This window comes from Pinus tabuliformis, chromosome 3_1 (genome assembly GCF_031772625.1).
Source record: "Pinus tabuliformis cultivar Carrire ecotype Pingquan chromosome 3_1, CPIR1, whole genome shotgun sequence".
Lineage (NCBI taxonomy): Eukaryota > Viridiplantae > Streptophyta > Pinopsida > Pinales > Pinaceae > Pinus > Pinus tabuliformis.
The window spans coordinates 872,838,334-872,864,303 of record NC_142301.1 but is presented as its reverse complement, the minus strand read 5'-3'; the positions used below and the strand labels follow the sequence as shown (position 1 = coordinate 872,864,303).

At 34.3% G+C, this 25,970-nt stretch overlaps 1 protein-coding gene across 1 annotated transcript; it reads left to right on the top strand.

Annotated features, from left to right (window-relative positions):
- The first annotated feature begins 285 nt into the window (after positions 1 to 285).
- On the top strand, positions 286 to 1,964 carry LOC149190353 (chalcone synthase). Its single transcript, XM_089412126.1, has 2 exons — positions 286 to 622; positions 768 to 1,964. Exons 1-2 carry the CDS (start codon positions 430 to 432, stop codon positions 1,760 to 1,762), a joined length of 1,188 nt encoding a protein of 395 aa, XP_089268252.1. The 5' UTR covers positions 286 to 429; the 3' UTR covers positions 1,763 to 1,964.
- The last annotated feature ends 24,006 nt before the right edge of the window (positions 1,965 to 25,970 follow it).

Sequence of the window (25,970 nt, the reverse complement as noted above, 5' to 3'; positions counted from 1 at the left end):
CACATCTTTAACTCCCCGGTCATTTCTGACAACGACCCTTCAGCCAAGTTTACCATGCCGTTGGCATTATGTACCCAGTGAACAGCTTCAATTGAAACACCGTTACAGCAACTCTCACAACTTCCATTATTTATCCATTGACTAGTGGCTACAAGTAGCCATCTGTCTCTCTTGGACCATCCTTAACCCCGCTAACCGCACCTTTGAATCTTCGGTAGCACGTGCGTCCCGTCTAACCATGGCAATCTACCTTCCTTGCTCATATAAACGCAGCGAGCGCAGCATAGATTCATCATTCTCCACTCAACTCCTCATCTGCACGGAGACTCCACGCTCCAGTCTCCACTGCAGTTCAGGAATTCATTCATTGAATTTAGGGCTGAGTTCTGTGGCTGACGAGTGGTGAGCAGCGAGAGTCCTAAAATCATTATGGCTGGAGGAATGATGGCGGATTTGGAGGCTTTCAGGAAGGCTCAGAGGGCAGATGGCCCAGCCACCATCCTCGCTATAGGTACTGCTACTCCTCCCAATGCGGTCGATCAGAGTACTTATCCGGATTACTACTTCAAAATCACCAACAGCGAGCATATGACAGAGCTCAAGGAGAAATTTAGAAGAATGTGTAAGTTTTATATCTAATTCTTTCTCAAAAGTGTTTATTGGTTTGGTTTGGTTTCTCTAGATTTCAATTTTGAATTTCAATATGTCCAGATTTAAATCATAAATATCATAATATTTCATAACACAGCATCACCATTATATTACAGGTGACAAATCCGCAATAAAAAAGAGATATATGTACTTGACAGAGGAGATCCTCCAGGAAAATCCCAGCGTATGTGCATACATGGCGCCATCGCTGGACGCACGGCAGGACATGGTTGTGGTGGAGGTGCCCAAGCTTGGAAAAGAAGCGGCCGCCAAGGCCATCAAGGAATGGGGGCAGCCCAAATCTAAGATCACTCATGTCATTTTCTGCACTACCAGTGGAGTGGACATGCCCGGAGCTGACTATCAGCTGACAAAGCTTCTCGGCCTCCGCCCCAGCGTTAAGAGAGTCATGATGTACCAACAAGGCTGCTTTGCCGGAGGCACCGTTCTCCGCGTGGCTAAAGATCTGGCAGAGAACAATCGGGGCGCTCGGGTCCTGGTCGTTTGCAGTGAAATCACGGCCGTTACCTTCCGTGGCCCCTCTGACACTCACCTCGACAGCATGGTCGGCCAAGCTCTCTTCGGCGACGGTGCATCTGCACTCATTGTGGGAGCCGATCCCATCCCCGAAGTGGAGAAGCCCTGTTTCGAGCTGCTGTGGACTGCACAGACCATTCTTCCCGACAGCGGCGGAGCCATCGACGGACACCTGAGAGAGGTGGGCCTCACCTTCCACCTTCTCAAAGACGTTCCAGGCCTTATTTCCAAGAACATAGAAAAGAGCTTGGTTGAGGCATTCCAACAATTCGGAATCTCGGACTGGAACCAGTTATTCTGGATCGCCCATCCAGGAGGCCCTGCCATTCTGGATCAAGTGGAGGCCAAGCTGAATCTGGATCCCAAGAAACTGAGAGCCACCAGGCAAGTACTGAGCGATTATGGAAACATGTCGAGCGCCTGCGTGCACTTCATCTTGGACGAGATGAGGAAGTCATCTCATCAAAACGGATGTTCGACAACCGGAGAGGGATTGGATGTGGGAGTTCTGTTTGGATTCGGGCCGGGCCTCACTGTAGAAACAGTCGTCCTCAAGAGCGTTCCCCTGCAGTAATTGAACAACAATGGTCTCAAAAATAAATCTTGCTACTCGTTACGGTAAATATTTGGTTTTGGTTGTGTAAGCTTCGCAGGAATCAGAGTGAAATTAACCCGAATAATTGATTATTGGTTCTTGCTTGGTGGGGTATTATGTAAATGACCGGAGTCATATCATTAGAATTTTCATATGGTATATACTATTCCAAGCTTTTCTTGTTATTCGAGTTCATCGTGGACAAAGCTTTTCAATTATTAGTGTTTATATGGTTGGTTATAGAGCTCTGATTTCTACAGTAATGATATCGATTTATCGGGAAGGTTTCTTCAAAATTTATGCCTTTCTTGCCTTTTTTTTAATGAAGAAAAAACAGTTCATATATTAGTATAATCTGTTACAAATACAGCTGACATGAACCATAAACCATAATATCTGTAAATAGCAGGGATCCTCAGTGATTGCAAATTAGACATTAGCAGTTAAAAAAACAGAACACTCTAGCGGCAAAAGTAAGGGAACTGGCAGTGTAGTTCGAAATGACCAATGTTAAGAAAGAAAAGACTAGAAACACATTGGGGAAGGCACGAAAGCCAACAATAGAATCCTGAGCCAAGCATTCAAAGTGGATCAGTTCAGGCTAGACAAGTGAGCAGTGAGAAACGATCTGCCAGGAAATTCTGCTCCCTGTAAATATGACAGAAGGAAAAGGAGAAAAAACTCCCCATAAAAGAAATCTGATCCAACAAATGTCTTCCTGCTTGTTTGCATAAATACACAAATCCATAAATTCTAAACAAAATATAAATCTCAATTTTCTGGTGCAGATGCTTCATGTTGAGAGAATTTAAGAGCCCACGCTTTAGCAACATTGTAAAATATGAAAAAAAGCTAATCTAGTACTTTGGAAAAATTTTCTCTCCAATTTTAGTTATTATTATAAATGTCTAAACATTACTTTTATTTATTTCTTACTATTTTTTTTTTAATTATAAACTTAACCATATTTTTTAAATATAAATTATAAAAAATTAAAATATTAATGACAAATTTGCCCACCAATCTATTGAATAATATAACAGCGATTTTACCATCAATATTTTACTATTATTTACATATAAAATTCGATAAAAAATTGATTATAAATCTAACATGAATATGGCAATGACATTTTACTATTATTTAAACACCAAGTTTTAAAATATACAATTATGTTTCAATAAGTTTATTTTTATAATAATATGACAGTGATTTTATCATCGTTATAGAAGTACAATTCAAAATTTTATTATTTTTTATAATATTGGGAAAGTGATTTTATCATTGACATCTGATTATTATTTGAAATAAAATTTAATTAAAAAGTGATTGCAAATTTAACAATAAGATGATAGTGGTTTTATCATCAACAATTTAATATTATTTAAAAACCAAATTTTAAAATATAGAGTTATGTTTCAAAAAATTATACAATAAAAAAATTAATAAAATTTGAAAATATCATTTTGGTGGTCAAGGAAAGGGTATTCTGTAATCTGATATTATATATTTAATTAAAAATTAAATGCAAAATATTTTGAAACAGATAATTTTTTATACATTTTATATTATAATTGTTAAAGTTATTTTACTTTTAAATAAAGATTCTCTTCTTTCAATTTAAGGAAATGATTAACTACCCCATATCCAATGATCCAAAATCCAAAGATATCCGGGAATAAAAATCTACATTTTTAAATAACTTATCATTTTAAATAATATATATTTTTCAAAATAACAATATAAATAAAAGGCACTAAGGCCATTCATAAATAATAATCAGTAATACTAATAATTGTAATACTCGATTTTGATTTTTTTATTAATGAAAAATTAAATTAAATAATTTTTTCAAGAAATCTCAGCACATAGTTCATATGTTAAATCTGGGATTGTGAACCATAACAAAGTGCAGGGCCAATTTAAATACCCTAAAAACGATCCTCAAATTGAAGTATATTTCTGTCCAATTTTATTTATTTTCCCTATTTCAAATCAATTGAAAACCTAAACCTAGATCAAACTCGAAATCGAATTCTAAACGATTCAACACTCAACGCTCCAGACCGCCAAAAAACGTTTGCGGCAAAGAATGAAACACACCTACAAAAATAAACAGAATATCTTATATTCTTCAGCTAATATGCAGTTAATAGCCGTACTTTTGAAATAACGAAAATGTTTTTATATTAACTTCACAAAGAGCAATTTACATTGATATTCAGCCAAGTTCCCGGAATTGGATTCCATGCGTATGGGAAATTAAAAAATCCGATATTAATTTTTTTCTCAATTTCGAAACAAAATTTTAAAAAATTCAAAAGCTATTTTAAGAAATAGAATGAAAGTGTCGGCCTAGGGTAGTTTAAGTGGTGATGGCAGTGGAATGAAGTCTCATAGAATCGGAGATTTTGGGTTTAAATTTGGGCTGCCCTCCCCCTAGAGAGGTGAATAATGGACATGTAAACACGAAAATAGGAGAGTACTACCAAGTTTATAACAAAAAAATAGAATGAAAATAATATCAATTACTATTAATATGTCGGTTAAATTTGTATAATTATTAGTTCATGTGGTTTAAAGTAATGGTGACAGTGTTTTGTCAAGGAACTTTGTAAATTAGAAATTTCATAGGCAAACATCTAGCCATGCGAAAGGTTCGTGTGGCCCAATTCGAAGTGTTTTTCACGGCTCAGGTCATAGGTTAAGCAAAACAATCATGTCAAGACTCACATGGCATACCAAACAAACAAAAAATGTGTAATTGTTAATATATATATATATATATATATATATATATATATATATACAAAAGGAAAATCACTCACAACTTAGTTGTCAAATCAATGTTAGGATAGTTATTGGAAAATATTGTCTAATTATTAATATAGTTTTGTAAAAAATAATAAATTATTGATATATATCTTTTATATATATGTTTTTGTAAAAAAATAATTTATTGATATATATCTTTTATATATATGTTTTTGTAAAAAAAAAATTATTGATATATATTTTGGGAAAATCTATCATAACTTAGTTGTGAAATTAACAATAGAGACACTTATAACTGGCTTCAAATCAATATTGGAAACAATGAACATGCCTACTATTTTTAAATGTAATATTTTGCAAGGAAAACCACTCTATAAAAGGACATGTTTTCACTCTAGAGATATGTCTGTAAGTCTTGGAGAGTTACCATATTTCTTTACCTTCTAAAAAATGAATTCTTAACTAAATAAAAACAGTCTACCAAGTAAAAACAATTTTCAAACATATCCCAAGTCCCAACTTTGTCATATGAATTAAGCTTGGCCATTTATTAGTTTAATTTTAATTAAGTTTTAATTAAATTAAGTTCTACCATTTATTATCGTAATTTTAATAATATATCTTTACTCAATAGTTAAAACAAACGACACCATTGCTACAATCCAATCCGCATCAAGGAATACAGAATCATATTTGTGCTATTGACAGCTCGCTCCATATAACAGAAAACTGACAAAACATTCCCGTGACCATAGATTGTCCACTACTAAACTTATTCCGTAATTCAGAAATTGCAAAAGGAGACAGATTGCATGTACTGTAGCAAGGCTTCTCGTCCCCTGGAGCGTTGCATGCCAAAGTAGCCGAGCCTTGCATTCCACATAGACGTTAGGCCAAAATTTTGCCCATGAAATTCATGTCGGAATCGGGGATAGAATTTTGAAGAAATTTAATTTTGGGAGGGTTTGAATACAGTGGAAATACAGTTAGTATCATTCAGATTTCTGGTACTTAAGATATTGAAATTTAGATCTCTGGTACTTAAAATATGGAAATTTATTTTTGTAAATGAGATTTTTTAAATTTTTGCTAGATTTTTTCAAATTCATAATAAATTTTTTATTATTTTAAAAATAAAATTGTAATTTTATTTCTCAGTGAGAAAAAAAATACTATATTTATATTGATATGTATAAACAAATATCTCTATCCATATATATCATGGCATTTCCTTCATATAGAAAGGGTAACATCAGAGTGTCTCCTCCATCTAGATCTTGTCAACATAATATGTAGACATACATCTCTATCTCATCATCATAAAATAGGGAATATATTAAGGAAGAGAATCATTGTTCCCATATTAAAGAGCACATATATACTTCATCAGTGAACCTAATAGACACTAGTGTACCCCTAATTACAAAAAACCAAAAATTAAACAGTCCATAAAACCATCATTTACATAAGGCGAAAACATAAAATATATATCCTATCCAGGGATGGGAAGAGTCCCTAGATCCATTGTAATGTTGCCCAGTCTTAACTCTATATGCATCCCGTCCATGGTATCCCCAAGCCCTATCTTTGACAGTAAATCAACATTCTAGTTGAAATCTCGACTGATGTGTTGGATCGTATATTCACTATGAGAGTCCCATATTGACCCAATACGATTGAGCCATCCCTGAAGATGAAATTGAGTGATATTGTTATTTCCCAATATATGTTCAATGATAGCCTTTGAGTCACTAAAAATGTGAACACTGGGAATGTCTAAGAAAGTAGAAAAATAAATCAATCCCCATATAGCAATAATCTCAGCCTTCATGTTTGTTCCCCGTCTAGCATGCCAATGAACCCAGTACTCTTGCTCCTTTGAAATCCTGAGCCAGAAACCACAACCACAAACATCCCTTTGTGCTACCCCATCAAAAAAAGCAGCCAGATATATATCTCCAAGCCCTGACATCTTTTTATCAATGGCCATGGTATCCTTTTTATTTTTTATTTTTTGTTGTATGATACCATTCAAGGATGTGATCCACGACCCTTGAGGAGTGTTCCCTGAAATTTTCAAATATAATCTTGTTGCGCCACCTCCATATTTCCCAAAAATATATTAAAGGAATATATCTCCATATACTATTTTGTTTACACCACCAGCCCAAAAAGTCTGAGATGTCTGAGAAGCTTTTTTGAGGGAAATCTATATACTGCCCAATATGGCACCAAATCTTCATAGAAACTGGACATGTGAGAAATATATGATCATTATTTTCACCGCCTCCTTGCATAACACACAAATACTTGGCCCTTGCCAATTTCTCTTATGTAGATTTCCCAAGTTAAGTTCTTGTTTTTCCATACAAGCCATACAAATACAATGATTTTAATGGGAACTTTTGCTTTCCAAAATTTGTAAAATTCACATACCTCCTTTCTAAGTGACCCCTGAAGACATAGTGTGTGATAAATATCCGCCACAACAACAAAGTTAGATTTCATCTTACCCCGCCATGAAACCTTGTCGCCACCATGCTCCCTTCCTATGCCCACCCACCACAACTTCGAACATATCCATGCCCACTCCCCTGCGAGATTGTTATCCAAGCCTGTCTCATCTTCCATGCGCCATATGGGGAAATGTCCATTCCATGCTGAGATAACCTGATTCCAATAAAATATTCCCTAATTGTGAAAGCACTGTATAAGAACCTCCGAGATAGGGAGTGCATTACTAAAACCCATAATGAAATCATGTACAATCAAAGTCTGGTGTCCCGAACCAAAAGCCTAGCAAATGTTCTATAAAAAGAAATGATTGATTTTCCTGAAGCTATGCCAAATAGCCGACCCCGATGGAGTCCCAATAAGATCCCGACTCACCTAAACAACAAAATATTGATCCTTTAAATATTTATGTTTTAAAATATTACTCCATATGTCTCTGCCAAAAATGCCCCGCCATAATTCCTTTTGTAAAAGAGCCACCCCAAAATGCATCAAATCCAGGATAGCCCACCCCGCCATCCTCTTTGGAATGGTGATATTGGCAAGTTTTGTCATCAGCTCCAGTAATCAACCTGCAAAAACCTTGACCTCTGACAATTTTAGATGGTTTAATATCTAGGTCATATTCCTGCAGGTCGGTAACCCAATTAGCTCTTTTCTCTCCTAATTCTTTCTAAATAAGTAATTTCCTACCAGCAGGGAAAGGAGAAATTACTTTAGTGTGTGTCTTTAGGAGGAAAAGCCTGAAATGCTTTATGGATTTAAAGACTACAAAAGCTTGCTTCTCAACCTCTAAGTAATTGAGCTCAACTCCCTATAGATTTGAACTGAAGAATGAAATTGGAGCCTCAATTTGTTGTTCATTAGGTTGAGTTAAGATTGCTACATAAGATTGGTGGGAAGAAAAAAGTATAAAGAATAAAAATTTTAGTAAAATTAGGAGTTGATAATGAAGGAACATCAATAATTGCTCATTTTATTTCCTTTGTTAGACACATACATGGCAGCAACATAACATGAAAGATAAGCATGAAAGTACATCTATTATTGACAATGATATACATTTATAGTACATGGTGTGACCCTTGGATTCATATTCAAGTGGTCTCTTGGACTCCCTTTGGCTGTTCAACTTCCACACCAACCCTTAGAGGATTAGGTGTCCAACATTCCCCACCTTAATTCGAAGGGGTATGTATAAGTCCAAGAAGAGAGTTGTAATACAAAATGTGCAAAAATGCATGGCAGCACTAGGCTGAATGTGCTCTCTGAAATGTTGGTATAAAGGATGTGGTTTAAGGATGACCACCAACACTCAAATTCTTAGTTTAGTTCCCAGAACTCTTCCGAATCTTGCATGAAGCCGAGGCCTTCTGCTAGTGGAAGTGCTCCTAATGTTTTGAAGAGGGAAACCTTCAACTATGAAAGGGAGGCCTCACCCCGAATAAAAGGGAGAACCTCTACCTGAAAAGGGAGGTCTCAACCTGTGACGATTTAAGGATTACCACCAACTCTGGAATGCTTAATGCAATTCCTGGAACTCTTCCAAAACTGGAAAGAAGTTGAAGTCTTCTACTAGAGGAAGTGTCGCCAATTATTTGAAGAGGCATCACCAACTGAAGACATGCTCAGGGGCATCTTTGTCTTTGGCTACAACTCTGAATCTAGTATGGCAAGTTGTGGCTCATGCTCGCTTGATGTGGCTTTGAAGCTTGTAGATGACCATCACTTCCCCACCTTTGAGATACAAGGTGAGATGATGGAGAAAACTCAACTACAAGACTGTTCAATATTATAGAAAAAGTTCTGACATATGACTAAAATATTTTCTTGGTTGTTGATTCCCATTGCCAAGAAACGATCCATCTAAGATGAATCTTTGTTCTTGCAGGAGGCTTGTTTTTGAAGCATCTGTTTGAAGAATGATTAGTTTTATGACAGTGCTTACACGGATGAAGATCAAACATTAGGTTTTTTGAGGTCTAAAATGGGCCTCCTAAGTAAATTATATAATAAAAGTGTAAATAATAAAATAAGATTAGATTACATCATCAAATTTTAGAGGGAAAAAAGACAAAGCTATTTTTTCAATTCGTATTTTCAACTTATCCCTGTAGGGGTTTACTCAAATTTCGAGCAGAAACACTCATTGGACGCAAAATTTGATTCCTCATCCAAAGAGTACCCATGTTGCATACTTTCGATGAGTTGTGCTACACGAAAAAAGAGAAATACATGAAAAATATGATTGCAATCACATTTTTTCATGTATTTCTCATTTTTCCTGTAGTAGGGTCCATCAAAAATATGCAACATGGGTACTTATTGGACAAGGAATTAAGTTTTTCATCCAGTGAGTACTCTCACTCAAAATTTGAGTAAAAATTTAGGGAGATAAGTTGAAAATACGAGTTGAAAAAGTAGTTTTATTATTTTATTATAGTTTAATCTTTGTACTTTTTTACTCCAAAAAATGGTGAATCATCCCCCATGGTTGACATCATCATCTTGAATCCTATTAGTTCTTATAAATTTTATTTTGGTTGTACATTTTTCTTAGGAGGCCCATTTTAGACCTCAAAAATCCCCTAATGACAGTGATCTTTCATTTGGCCAACTCGGTCGCAGTGTTGGCATTTCACAATCTGTTGTTGTTGTTGTGGAAGAGGAGCAGAATCTGGAATAGCTGAAGGTGAACTGTCATGAAGGAATCTAACACTTTGAAACTAAATGGGCTTTGAGTAATCTGGAATATGAAAGGACATGTCCTTGTCATATCCAAGACTAGTTTTGTGCTTGTTGTGGACAAACTCTTCTTAAGGTCTAATGACTGACTTAGGAAGTGTATGTTGAATTTCTGCTTCTTTCTACAAATATGTTCCTTCATTGATCTGAATCAACTGCATTGTTTTAATTCATCTCACTGGAACTATGATTCTAGCTGCAAAAATTCAATCTTTTCATGTACATCTTGTAGGCATATTTGAATATCAGCAAGAGTGGCTTTACTAATTTTTACTATATTATGAATAGTAGAATGTATCAATGTCTCCAATAACTCTAATAATTTTTCAATGTCCGCCATTTTCTCAACAAATCAAACTCAACAAATGAAAGTGTGAGTTTGTGCAGAAAATGTGCCAACAAAAAAATAATCAACGAAATAAATGAGTAACAAATTCATGATATTTCTTTGAAATATCTACCATTATCTCGCTTGGATACTAGATAGAAGTCATGTTTAAATAAGCTAACTAGAATGAGGCTAAACAAAACATGTTCACGATGCTCCAGCAATACAGCAAGCTGCAAAGGCTAAAGCATCCAACACAAATGTGTGTGCCCTTGTGTTCACTCTTTGCTTTTGTCTTATAATGATTGTGCAAGGTATATTTTCCCAGGGTAATGGTGGTCCTCAGATCTCACCAAGGGCTCCAATGCAGACAAAAAAATTCTCGCTTGAGTTCAATAAGAATTATCATCCAAATTCAACAAATCGAGAACCTAGGAAAACAATAGGGAAGAACCAACCTTCTGATTCTCTATCTAATCCTGAACTTGGAATCGATGAAGTGATACCTATTCCACCAAATCTAAGCTCTTGAAGTCTGTACAAATTCTTTTTTTGATAAACCTGGTAGGTTTCAGCCAGGCCTCTCCTCCCTACGTTGATATTCGCTAAGATGAGTATGTGGAGAGGGGACATTGAATATGACTTTGAATGGGAGCTGTGGGGACCGAGCCAACTGTGCAGAGGTGTGGATTGTATGATATGTCAAGGACCAAGGGAGTTGAGTATGCAGTGCATATGCCAAGGGCTGAGGTATGGACTGCGGGTGAATGCAGGTGAAGGGAGGCAATGGGAGCTGACAGAGTATGGAGGAGGGACGTGGAATGTAACCTGCGAGCAATGTTCAAAACTGGGAGGTATCGACGAGTAGTCGTATGGGAGCAATGACAGGAGTATGGAAGAAACATATACCAGGCTGAGGAGCAATGGATCTATCGATTACTGCAATTTACTTGTGAATATACCAGGAGCAAGAGCATGTTGCTACCTACCATACAGTCGCGTAGCAGGAACATGTTGCTACCTACGCTATCGATAGAGCATCTTTTCTAGAGGCTTCTTCAGGGGATATATGCTTTAGCTTTAGGGCAAAGGACACAAATGTCCATAGTGTATAGTAGGTCTTCTCTTGAGGAGCTTACCCTCTTATGCACGGCCACAAGAATGCTGGTGCGATGAATGCGTTGGTCCAAGTTTCTGTTGTCCTCGTAAATGGTCCCTTTCTGTTGAACCTTGACTTTGATCATTATATAAACAAAAGCAAAGCTCTTCATGAGGCGATTTGTTTTCTAATGGATCCTTCTCTCAGGAATAAAAATTTCTATGTACAGTTTTCTATGTAGAGTTCCCTCAGAGATTTGATGGTATTGATCAACATGATCGATATGCAAATTGCAACACTGTGTTCTTTGATATCAAATTGAGAGGTTTCGATGGTATCCAAGGGCTTGTGGACTCTAGAAAAAGATAGGTTGCTTGTGAAGCTCGTTGAATAATATGGACTGTGAAAATGGTCACAGATTGCACAGACTCTTGCAGGTCACGTGGGAAAGAAGTGTCGTGAAAGATGGCACAATCATTTATGACTTGACATCAAGAGAGATTTGTGGACTGAAGAAGAAGAAAAACTGTTGGTGAAGGCTCACGCAGAAGTGGGGAATAAGTGGGAAAAAGTTGCCAAATGTCTTTTGGGAAGAACAGAGAATGCCATAAAAAACCACTGGAATGTAGGTAAACACAGGCAAACTAGTCGCAGAATATCAAGGAGAACTCTAGATGGCTCTATAGATGACAGGATCCACAGAAGTTTGATTTTAACAGACTACATAAGGAATTTGAAAGAAGTCGAGCAGAAGGAATTATTGCCCTGCAATGAGGATAGGAAAGAGGTACCAATATTAGATGAAATATCATCTAATTCAGATCAAGGGGATCAACAACAACATGAGTAGCTGCTACAGGTTTAGGTTCAACTACAACAAGAAAGCTACAATGTGTTTCTGGTTGGCCTCTTCTCCCAACAATTGCAATAAGGTAAGTATCCCTACATGGAAACCCTGTGGATGATATATGACCTTCATGGATGGACATTCTGGTCACACAACAATGATAATGACAACAATGTCGATGAAGGACAACAAGAACAAGAATGAGGGTACTGGGAGATGGCGAACTCGAACCCTTGTCGCAGAATAAATGAGGACTTCCCCAACAAGCCTCCCAAATATCTTGAAATCAGTAACTACATCGATTTCTCCAAAACCAACATCATGGAATCTCTATACAAGAGATTTCAACTCACCCACTATGCCCTCTCATACAATCCTCGCACATGGGCGCCTAAGACCCAATGCGTAGGTGATATATCACTCTTCCTTCAGCAGAGAAACTACCAAGGATAGCGCTAAGGCAGCTTCAGGCCTGACACATTGACAAAGAAACGACCACCCACATACTATTCAATTAGGCACAAAAACTAAGAGGTAAATAAATGCAATGCAGGAAGAGTGTAGATGTGAGTAGAGATTGCAGTTAGAATTTAGCTGAGAAAATATTTATGAAATGCAGAATTGATGGCAAAACTGACCTGCATAGAAAGGCCATAAAACAATTGGTTCAAATATGAGTAGGGCAAGATATCACTCGCTCTGATACCATGTTAGACACATACATGGAAGCAACATAATATGAAAGATAAGCATGAAAATACATCTATTATTGACAATGATATACATTTATAGTACATGGTGTGAACCTTGGATTCATATTCCAAGTGGTCTCTTGGACTCCCTTTGGCTGTTCAGCTTCCACACAAACCCTTAGAGGATTAGGTGTCCAACAGCCTCAAATGCTTTTCTTTTAGTGAGTCCCCACTTAAAGATTGACTTCTTGATCATGGCTTGTAAGGGAAGTACAATTTGAGAGAAATCTGGGAAAAATATTTTGACAAAATTAATTTTCCCAAGGAATGATTGCATAGAATTTTTCAAATATTTCCTTGACTCTATCAGGGTCTATACATATCCCTTCTTTAGAGACAATAAAACCTAAAAAAATTCCTTTGTTAAGGGTAAAAAATCACTTTTTGGGATTCAAGGAGGTTCCAAATTTCTGACATCTTTCAAAGATTTTCTTCAAATCATGCAAATGTTTCTTCCTATGTTTGGAATAAATTGCAATGTCATCAAGATACACTACAAATAATTTATTAATCAAACCTCTGAATGCAATATCCATAACTCTTTAGAAATTAGCTCCAACATTAATTAATCCAAAAGGCATTTTCTGATAAGCATATGTCCCCCACTTGGTCCTAAATGTGGTCTTCATTCTATCATCTAGATGTACAAGTATTTGATTATATCCTAAAAAACCATCTAAGAAGAACATCAGTTTAGAACTAGCAAGAGATTGTAAAATTTTCTCCATTGGGGGTAAAGGAAAATTGTCCTTTTCACAAGATTTATTCAAATTTCTAAAGTCAATACAAATGTGAATGACTCCATTCTTCATTCTGATAGGCAGAAGATTTGAGATTCATTTGGAATGTCTGACTAGAAAAGTGATTTTAGCTTTAAGAAGCTTGTTCAATTCAGTCTTAATTTGAGGTTCCAAGTTAGGGTGGATCTTCCTTAGCTTCTATTGAATAGGCTTGACATCTGGAAGCATACGAATAGTGTGTTGGATGATGCATATATTATAGGTTTTTAGATCATCATAATCCCATGCAAAAGCATCCTTGTACCTTTTCAACAAATGAATGAAAGTAAATCATTCATCTAGTGACAATGCAAGGCCCAAGTTAATGTTCTGAGGTTTATGATCAGATCCTATGTTAACTAACTCATATCTCAAGGGATAACTCTGAGTTTTGAAATTAGTGGTTCTTTTGAATCTATATTTTAAGTCATATAAATATTCCAATTTAACTACAAGTTTGGGTAAATTATTTTCATCAACGGACCTATTTTTCATCTTGTCATGCACATCTTCATCAATTACTTGATCGGAGTAAGAACCTTTTGACGTTAAGAAACTCAAAATATCATTATCATCATTAAACACATGCCAATTCGTTACATTATCTGGAATGGAGGGGCGAAAAATCAATTCAATTGAAAATATGTTAGGGCTAAAATCCTCGGGTAGAATGAGTTTAGAAGCAACATCTGCTAGGAGGTTGAAACTAGCATTCTATATCCTTGGGATGGGAGCTATGTCAAATGCAGTAAAACGAGTAATGAGGTCTTGAATCAAAGACTGATAATGTTTAAGGTGACTAGAAACATAGTGGATAGTGTTTCTAACTCGTTTAATGACAATCTCTAAATCACCAAACACTTTAAGGTATCTGATGTCAATAATAATGGCCTTTTGTAAACCCTGCACCAATGCTTCATACTCAAAAACGTTATTGGTACAATTAAATTTTAATCTACATGCAAGCATAGTTTTCTCACCTTCAAGACTTACCAAGATGCAACCAGCTCGTGCACCTTCGCTGGATTTTGAACCATCAAAATAAAGAATCTAAAACAAATTATCAGGCTTATTTACAATGTTGTCTACAATAGTAATACATTTAGTGTTGGGTTGTGTTATATTCTTTCCACGACTAGCCTATGTAGTTAACCAGGGGGTTAGAGGGGGGGAAGAGCCCCCCCTTCGTTGCGTCGATTGTGCAACGAGGGGGGTTTGAGGGGGGCGGACAACACCTCTCTAGCAAATTTTTTTTGGACCCTATATTAGGTTGGGCAGACCTACCTATGGTTTTGTGCATGGTTTTCGCACATGGTTTTGGATGTGATGGTTTTCGGTCCATGGTATTGGATGCTTTGGCATGTATAAATATGTATTGTAACATTGGAAGGAACATAACGAAAAAATAAAGCTAGTAGTCTCGGTTTTGAGATCCAGGGGAAATCTCTGTGTATATGTGTTTTATGTGTTATGCTCTCGCATTGTTTATTTTCTATGTTTTAGAATTCGTATGCAAGTAATTTTTGTACGGGGTTAAAACCTACATTTAGATGAATCTATTTGTGAATAATTTTCGATTTGAGATGATACAAAATCAACTGAAAATGGAGAATTTTGTGCTAGAAAAATTCCGAAGAAAGATTAAAAAGAATAGTTTCTGAGGATGTTATTTTAAAATACTAATGGCTCTTTTTCTTCATCAAAATCAGTGATTGAATGCTTCATATGATTCTCTCTATCGACATGAATTTGATTTGGTTTGTCATTGTAGGGAAGCCACATATGTGACCAATCAGTTGCAAAATAACCATGTAGCTTTTCAGACCAGTCTCTACTCAAAATAAGATCATGAAACTCAAGAATGTCAACTACTAATATATCAATTATCTGAAAAACTTTAGATTTTGAAGATATTCTAATCAAGACATAATTCATCTCCCCTAAATGTATGACCTTTGAGCAATCTAATTGAACAATTTGTACAACATATTTATGGGGTGATATATTGATCTTAAAGAAAACTTCATAAGGAATGATATTAGATGATGCACCCAAATCTACTAAACAATTATGAACATTTTTGTCAAAAATTTCAAAATTCAAGAGAAAGGGGGGAGTATGAGAGTTTTATCTATCTCCAATTAGAATAACATCTGAAGGGTCAATTCTATTTGAAGAGACATTAGGAGGCTTACCTTTTCCTTTCCAAGCTCTTGAAGTAACAACAGTAGGTAATGGAGATGCAAGGATTGCATTTAACTCCTTAAGTAAGAATTTTTTTTGTTGTTTCAGCTTGCTCACTTGATATAGGGAGATGTTGGCTTTAACCTTCTTCATGTCCTCCACAATGTTATGCTCAATAGTATCAGAGACTACAAGGGTTTTAGATGAAGGAGGCTTAGAAGTAGTAGGATCAGAACTTGAGGGAGAAGTAGAAGTATGTTTTAATATGATTTTTTCCTTAGCAGGAGGAGCAAGAGACTTCTACTTTTGATTTGTTGGAGGAGTATCAACAGGTTCTTTACTTCTCATACTAATAAAATAAAATCCCATAATCCATGAGCTTCTTCTAATTCTTCTTCTTGGGTCTCTTCAATGGATAAGACTAATTCTTCCTCTTCATCATCCTGGTCAGATTCTGCATTGGAAATGATGGTAGGGGGTTGTGATTGGGATGGCTATTTTTTTCTAAAGGGCCAAAAGGATTTTTAGATGATTCAACAACCTGTTTCTTTATCTCTACCATTTTGTTTGACATAGTCTTGAGAAACTTTTGTAATCCTTCTAGATCGAAAGGATCTTTTGGAGTTTTCTTCTTTGGTTCATCCTTGAAAGTTACCTTTTTAGTTTTTTTCCTTTCCTCAAGCATTGTTTTCTTCTTGAGGGCAAGGATTCTCTTTTCAACAGACAAGGCCTCTGTCATATTATCAGATAATGACATTTTGTTTTCCTTATCTACAAATATTGTAGTGTTTGAAGGAAGAGCACTAATGTACCATTCAACTTGCACATCTACTCCATTTCTAGAAGTTTCTAGGATTTTGTTCAGTAGCTTGTTAAACCTTGAATTCAAATCCTTAATCTTCTCACTTGGATTAGCTTTTAGATTTGACAAATCGTTAATCAAAGTGGTGGTGGTTCGGTCATCTCCAAATTTGAGTAAGAATTGTTCTTCAAACATATCCCAGTTAGTTATAGACCTATATGGAACAAAAAAATACCATGATCTTGTTGATCCTTCAAAATTATTAGGAAAAATTCTAACAACACAATATTCTTCATTGACTCCATTTAAATTTATTTCTAACATAAAATTATGACGATGTTCCTCTGTAGGGGGGCCATCCTCAAAATTGTATTTAAGAAGCCATCTTTTTGGGTGTTTAGGTAGAGGGTGTAATGGTGGAGCCAGATGAACTTCCCTAGGATTGTTCCATGGTCTGTTAGCCATCTTTGGATTTATTACAACGGAGGATGTTTAAAAAGAAGTGGAAGATGAAGAGGATTGGGAAGTGGAATATGAAGCTGTAGTGCTGCTAATTACAGGAATAAAAGAGGTTGTAGAAGATGTGGAAGATGAAGAGGAAGGGATATTGGAAGAATTCACGGTGGTGCTACTAATTACAACTGCACCAGACGATTGTGTTTGAGACATGGATGGGATAAGAGGTTGATAAAAACAAGATAAATTTGTAGAATAAGAACTAGAACCAAGAGAAGGAGTTAGAGGAGGGGATGATGATGTAAGCTCACTAGCAGAAGAGTGAGTTTCTGGTGTGATTTTCTTTCTCTGATGAGTGACCAATGAAAATTCAAAAGGTTTGACTCCAATCTTTTCAATTTTGGATCTAGTTAGTTCACCAGAAGACTATAAAGAGGATGTAACACTTCCTTCCAATATGTCTAATTGAACAATTTTCTCTCCAGAGATAGAGATTTACTGTAATTTATGGATTAAAGACTAAACTTTAGGAGATTCTGAAAGTGGAAATGTGCTAGGAGAAATGGTGGTTGCTTGAGCAACTTCAGATCATGGATTGGGAGATTTAGAATGCGATATAGAAGTTGGTAGTGATTTTGAGGGGGTTTGACTCTTTGAATGACCTTTTAATTTAAGAGTGGATCTTCTTACCATTCACAGTCTGAAGGCCCTCCTTCTAGAACCAAAAATATTGACGGCTTGAAAATCGCAGCCTTAACATGGGGAAAACCACCCAGTTGGGAACTTAGAGAAGCTCCTTTTCTGTTTGAGATGGTGGCTCCGCCTGTGTTGATAGGACCAGTTTCCATTAAAAAGATATATGAAAGTGGATAAAAGATATATAGGTGTGAAGGTTGATAGATGTAGATAAAACATAAATGAATATAATTAAAGGCCTTACAATATCGATCCTGAGACAATATATCTTCTATACCATATGTGGTTTTTCCATTTTTGGTTTCCACATTAAATATCTATACCCATATGTGTATGCTACTTATGTTGATGGTATGTGTCTATGTGATGATTTATATTTTTGCACATGTTATGATGGTGTTAGCTCATATTAATTATTTCTAAGATATAAATAAAATATAATTTGACAATAAGAGTTAAAATTACCATTAATACTGATTCACCCTTCCCAACCTCCTCAATATTTAGAATGTTTCTAACAATTGGTGTCAGAGCCAAGTTCCTTCAGACATAGCTTAATCATTTGAATGTAGAGCCAAAGGAAGAATAACTAATCAAATTTGTGTTACACCAGAAGGAGTCCCATTTTTTAATAGGTTAGATTATGTGGTCTGGAAGTTTAAAATGGAATCTTATTGAATGGATGTTGATTTATATGCATGGTTCTATATAGAGAATGGAGTGAATAATGAGAATGATAGTGAAGAAAGAAGGAATCTTGAAGGGTCTATTAGATTCAGGCTCCAATAAAGTGAGCCATTGCAAGTATGCTAGAGAAATGTGGGACATGATCCACTCTATATATGGAATTGATAGCAATGAGGCTCAAGAAAAGTACAAAAAACCTTGTCTCTTAAGTAGTGAACCAGACCCTGTAAATGCTATTGTTGACAAAAAATAAAAGAACGAGCAATAATATGAAGGCATCCCAGAGGAAAGATGGTCAAAGGATAGAAGAAATTTCTCCCAAGGAGGAAGTTGTTGATCATCACTCCAATGATGATGAAGAAGAAGACTTCGATGAGAGGCCAGGAAGATTAAAAGGTATGATATTGTTCTAATATGATGAATGTAAAAAAAATAGGTCATTTATGTCCTAGTTTTGCATGTGCATTATCATAATAAATAGATAAATTTCATCTAGTAGTAATGATGAAGATAGACCTACCATAATAGCAATAATAGAAGAAGACACCTATGAAGAAGAGGGAAGAATGTCTCATGGTGAGAACGAAGAGAGATTTCATGAATGCTCATCCATAGGAGAAAATGAGAATATCCCTGGCATTAATGAAGAAAAGGTTGAAATTGAAATAGATCTTGGTTGTGGGGTTGTCAGTACTTACAATAAAGAAAATATATTTAGATCACAATATATATTTAAGAAATAAGATCATATCTTCTCTAAAAGTGGTCAAAAATATTGTAGAGGAAAACCAAAAATAAGAGTTGTTGCAAGAATACAAGATTCAAAATGATGGTTTGAGAAGAACAATTATTGATCTAAATGCTCAACAAGGAGAGGTTAGAAGACTGAATGAGATGTTAACCAATCATCTCAATGAAAGAGAAGCCCACTATAAGAAACCATAGGATGAAGTAGTCTCATTGAGACATGATTTAGAGAAGGCTAATCATCAACAGTCTCAATATCAGAAGATTACCAAAGGCTCCAAGATCTTATATGAAATTCTCAATAAGAAAATACCTTCCTTCATCAAGGTTGGTTTGGACTTCATTGAAGTTTCGGGTCTCAAGAAAGAAAATTTCGAAGGAGCAACTAACTAGGTTGAGGAAACTAAGAATTCCAACATTAATAAAGGTAAAGGGTTCATTGGACAACAACAATGACTAGGAGAGAAACAACAACAAAATAACAAAATGCCCTTAAAGTCTATTAGTTAGCATCTATTTCCTTAAAATAAATAATTTCTATTTAACAATTAATTAATATATTAATTATTATATTAATATATTAGTATTAATATATTATATTAATAATACATTAATACTTCATTAATTAATATACTGTATTATATCATATTGTATTAATATATTAATTATTATATTAATATATTATATTATATATTAATATATTAGTATTATTATATTATATTAATATATTAATTATTATATTGTATTAATATATTAATTAATATATTGTATTATATTATATTGTATTAATATGTTAATTATTATATTAAGAAATTATATTGTATTAATATATTAGTATTATTATATTATATTAATATATTAATTATTATATTAATACATTATTATTATTATATTAATATATTAATATATTATTAATATATTAATTTCTCTAGTCTTAGTTTAGTCCATATTTAATCTTTAGGCTTGGTATTATTTTATGAACTTTTCCAAAAATTAAAATAATAAAATAATAATAATTTATTAAAACAAATTAATAAAATTATATAAGATCAAATAAGATCAAATTAATTAAGGATTATTGCAGCCGACAGTATGTTGATCTAAAAGTTTATCCTCTTCTCTATTTATTTCTTCTTTGTTGCTCTTCTGTTATCATCATTCTCATATCCTAATGATGGATCCCATTTGGGATTTGAAACGTTGGTGCAAAAATGTTAAAACTGTGGATTCTCCGGTCAATGATTCAAAAGATTCAAGCCACAGATCTCTGAAATCCGAAAAAAAACATGTTAGCAATAAAGGAAAGGAAAGGAGATTACCAACCAAATGAAGCAGTAAAAACAAAGAATTTCAAATGGAAACAATTCAAATAGCCATGGAATGGACCTTAAGAACCAACAAAGATCCTTTCCTCCTCAAGGACAAAGCCCTAAAAGAAAAGGTATATTTAGTCTTCAAAAGCCCTTTTATGGCTATTATTTTTCTTCCAACAATTATGAGCATAAATACATAGATTGTAGATGGAAACAAGAAACAAAAATGTGTTGGGTAGGAGCAAATCAATAATGTAAAGGATATCTAGGAATGGGTATGATTACATCAAAAAAAGGTATAGTAGAAATTTTGTAAGAAATCAAAATTCCATTGTCCCATTTGTAAGTGAGGTTGAATGCTACAATTGTCGCAACTTTAGGCACAAGGTAGTAGATTGTAGATATAGCAGGACAAAGCCCACTTCATAGAATATGCATGCAAAAGAGGCAACTCGACCATTAGAGATGAAAAGACACAAAATAACAGAGGAAAGTGATGTGATACCATCAGCTTAAGAACTTTAGTATAATCACTTATATATAAGTTGGATTTTGAAGTTAAGAATGCTACATGTTATGACTTAGGAAAAACCTTGCATGTATAGGGAAAAAACTAAGGTAACCTCAAACTACTTTGGATTGAAATTTGGCCCTTCAATCTGGAGAGGGATCTCTCCTTAAAATTTTACCACTCAATGTCACTAAGCAGCAAGAAATTTAGCTCATTTGGCTAGATTTAGTTGGTAACATGAGAAATTTCTTTAGAACGAAGATAAATAGGGACCATTGGGAAATGGACTCTCTTTACATAAAACTTCTAGTTACATGCTATATGGAAAAACTCAATAGGGGCAAGATAGCTTTAGGTTTCTTAGACACATCATCATTAAGTTATGAAAGAAGGCAGTGGGAATAATTATAAAAAACAGATAACTTGGTGATTTTTGTGAATGATATCTAAGTTGGAAACATATAATTCCAAATGCAGAAGACTTATGAATCAGATTGTGAACTAGAAGAAAAGAAATACACCAAAAAAACTGACATGAAACTTATCACACATGGATATCTATAAATATGGACAAATAATACTGATCACAACAACTTCTATTAATGTCAAAAGTATACACGCTCTGCAAGATTTCTGTAAAAAATTCCAACCCTATTTTATTACAAATCATTAAATATATAGACTAATACAATTTACAAACTAACTCTAATTTCTAGGAAACAAACTTATCACTAACTCTAGATCAATAAAATCAAATCTAAAGTTGTTTCTAGGAAACAAACTTATCACTAACTCTAGATCAATAACATCAAATCTAAAGTTGGTTGTAAAGCCTCGAAGAATTGTGTTGCTGGACGAATCAAATATCCTTGGATTAGAAATTCTCATGGCTGTAAATGCATATTTGTTGATCTTAATGCCCAAGAATCTGGAAATAATACATTGCTAGCTTATACTCTGCCACCTCCTCCTTGAAAACTTCAAACTTGATTTGGATGCCTTTCAAATGTTGTGTCAAAACACTGAATAAATCTCTGAAATTTTGGATCTGGAGTTGACCTACCAAATGCCACAAATGCTCAAATAATGAATTTGATTTTATATCCAAATGTTGCCCCAACTGTGTGCCACGTTTGTGTCATGAAAAGTGGAAATTGATTAACTAATTGTTCCTGCTGAATTTGAATTTTTTTATGCTATTTCCTTGGATCTGCATAGAGATAAAAATTTATTACAATAGTTTAACACCTATGCAATTAACTATATCCCTAATAGTCCTTCAAATCCACCTCACCATAATAAATAGATTTTCACACTTTGAATTTTTATCTTTCTCTAGGTGCCTATAATCTCTCCGAGGTGTCTTTACAAAATTATACATAATTACTCCTCCATTGATGATAAATTTTTCTTTCAAAATTGTGTTATACGAAAGAGAATTTTATGCACAACTTGCATTTTCTTCAGCAACAACCTCAATACTCTCTCAGGTCATTTTATGGTACTCTGTCCAGACATCTCCATAAGATACATTTGACTTGGTGAGGCCATGTTTTTTATAACAAGCCTTGTGATCTCCATGACTAGCTCAGATGAAGACAACTCTGTTACATCCTTCCCAAATGAAATAATCCTTCCAAGATGTGTTCCAGGTTTCCGGGAATGTCAGTGCTTATGTACTCACATTCCTTTCATCATATACCTACAACATTTTGCAACCTATACATACTTCTTTATGATGCTCGTCTTTAAAAGAAGATTGCCTATTTATCAATATCAAGATATGTGCAAAGCATCAGTTCAAACGCAATAAGAAGTATGACAACAAAAAAAATATAAGGTGCCCAAATAGAGTATTGTTAACCAATTTCAAGCAATACATGTACATCCCTCTTTCCATTATTTGGTTCCCTGTCAACTAATACGCCCTTAGACTTCGAATTAAAAGGGAATAGTCGTCACCAACTTATAGAATAACAAACATTGCTCTTCAAATGGGCGAGCTAAATGCTTCTTTTTAACATTACATGTTTAGATTCTAATGTTGCGTAGCCCTGAAGAGTTAGTCGACACTGCTTTGGATGTCCTATTGAGCTTGAAAAATCCTCAAAAGAACACAATTATCTTAACTGTTAATAGGTTCAGATTGGTTTTCATAATCTTCAAAAATAAGAAGAGATTTACTTGCAGAGGAAAGGAATATTTATTTGCATTTTTGTTTTGAGAATTCTTCTCACTATTTTCACCTCTCATGAAATTCCATTTATCCCATTTTGGCGCTCAATCTTCCTTTGGAAACATACAAAACCACAACATAATATAAGAATGAGGCTGTAAATGATCCAATCTTACATGAATCGTTCTGTAGCTTTTATAATTTAAATCGACATGCAATGAGCCTCTCTAGATTTAAATCATTTTGAATTTTCTGCACTTGATTGCTTCCTTGTACGCCTTGTTGTAGATGCCCTCTGCAATCTCATTCCCAAATGATTCCATGGGCCAGAAATTTTGTGGTAGTTTAGTTGTCCATTGATTGGCGGTGACAACTTGGGGAAGACCCACACAAAAGAGAAATGGGACGTTAGGGTTTTTATGATTTTGTGTGAATTTTGGAAATCTCCTTCCACATTTGCCAGTGAATATGGGAGCTCCTCTAGAAATTAAAATTCTTGTCATTTGAGCAGTTGTACTACTTGACAGATGTTCATCTACCTCCCTGCTCTGGATGAATGACAACTGTCATTTGGTATGGATAGTTGGTGTTTGAATTTTTATATAATTTTTTTGTTTTGGTTTATACCACATTCATCATGGGATTGGATCTTATGGTGTTCATAATGAGCATGCACCCCACACGTTCTGACGTGTTTTGTAGACTTTGCCCCTTGTGGGCTCCTCCCTTATGGCTTGGCTTGTGGTTGAGGGTTTTGTTTAACTTGTATGTGTGGCTAGCTCGTGGAGTTGGAAGTTGGATTAAAAGTCACGAGAGTTGGAGCTTTGGGTCTTGGGCCCAATATAATTTCTTGAAATCTAAATTGAAACCTCGAGAGCATTATTACCTTAAAAACCATTTTTTTTTTTAATTTTCCCAAGCCTGTGATTTTTTCCCTCGCTGTGCTGACCATCCAACTATCAAAGTTCTTATTTGATATTTTCAATTAGCGATGAAAATCCAACAACTAGCGCGCCTGAATATTTTTAATAAAAATTAAAACCACTGACCACTTTACTCTAAAACTAGATTGTGATAACATTACATTTAAAAAACAGACAAATATTTAATTAATATTAGTGTTACAGATAATGAATGATATATAATGATATATAGTACAAATATTTAATTAATATTAGTGTTACAGATAATGAATGATATATAGTTATTGGTGTAAAGTTGTTTTTATGTTTTATTTTATGAATAAAAAAAAAATAGATATTATGGGTAGGGATATATGTTTGAAAGAGGAAAAAAAGATGTAATTATATTTTTGGAAAATACTTATTATCCATCAAAATTTTTAGACATCTAATTTGGATGATTAGATTTAATTCTGAAAGTTATTAAATGACCATTTAAATGTTTCCTAGAAAACAAGAAATTGTTTTCAGAAGTGGGAAACAAAGACTCATAAATGAGAATTTAACTGCATTCCACCTGTTGGTGAGGTGGAGGAAGTTAATAATCACCCAAAGAAGCGATCGATGGATATTATCTGAGAATTCTTCTGTTTTGAGTCTAATTATTTTGAGCAAAAAAGTAGAATAACACAAGTTGATGAGAATAGGGATACTAGACAGAAAAACTTGCAAGCCTAGTATGCTCTAGGGGACAAGCCATCTCTGGTTTGTCAAGGATAAGAAGAAACAAGTAACTAGCCATATAATTTCTAGAAATATTCAAGCCTATATCTTAACTTTGATCTTTTCTAAAAATTCTGGTTTTATTTGTAGTTTATTGTGCATGAAATATTGAGAAAGATTGTTATGTTAAATGATAATTCTTTAAACATTGTTCATGGAAAATAAATTTTATTTCTAAAGTAAAAAGTTCTATCTTAATAGAATTATAAAACCAATGAAAAGTAAATACTCTGTTCACTTCACTGTATAATTTATTTTCTACTTTTGATTTGAAACCTTGGTGTAATATCTATATATTTATATCTGTAGAAGGAATATTTCAGAAATGAGATAACTAATGTGAATGCATTATTGGTAATATTATTCTATTCTTCCATTGTGATATTTGTATAAATTTTTTTTCCAGTTTGTATGTGAACTAAGGAATTATATCGTAGTAGTCCGGTGATTATATCTCTTCATAAAGTCAGTAGTGAATAATTTCTATCACGTAATGATTACATGAGATTCATATGTATATAATAAATAGACTAAGATTAGAGAAATATACAAACTGTGTTTTTATCAAAAACCGTTCTCTAAGCAAAAGATAATTTTGTTTACCGAGGTTTCACAAACCTGTAGGAATATCATTCCATGAGTTCATCAATCTACAAGTTTTCTTTTAGATATAAATTCAAAAAAAAAACTATAGTAATGAAATTGTCTGTAAACAAAATATATCAGCAAGTCGTATATTTTATCGGTTAACTCAACCAAAGTAAGGAAGTAAAATAGTAGTAAGTTATGTATTGAAAAAAGTAAAATGTTCTAAAGAGGTGATTTCTTATATGTACAAAATATATTACAAATGAGAATAAAAAATTGTAGAAAAGTCAAGAGTGGAACTTCCAGAAAAGTCCCCTATGAAACAAGAGAACCTATAAACAATTAATAGTTTGAAGTACACGTATAAAATGACTTTATAAGTACAAGTATAACGAGAGAATGCATGTTTACACAACTAAAGAAAACCCTTATATTCAAAGGGGTTGATAAATATATTTACATTCATAAGAAAATCCAAGAAAAGTCTAGAGAAAGTTACATAA

Bases quoted from the DNA above. Each gene is read 5' to 3' on its own strand.
- LOC149190353 (XM_089412126.1), top strand. From the start codon at position 430: ATGGCTGGAGGAATGATGGCGGATTTGGAGGCTTTCAGGAAGGCTCAG. The intron at 623-767 runs GTAAGTTTTATA...ATTATATTACAG, and splicing joins GGAGAAATTTAGAAGAATGT to GTGACAAATCCGCAATAAAA.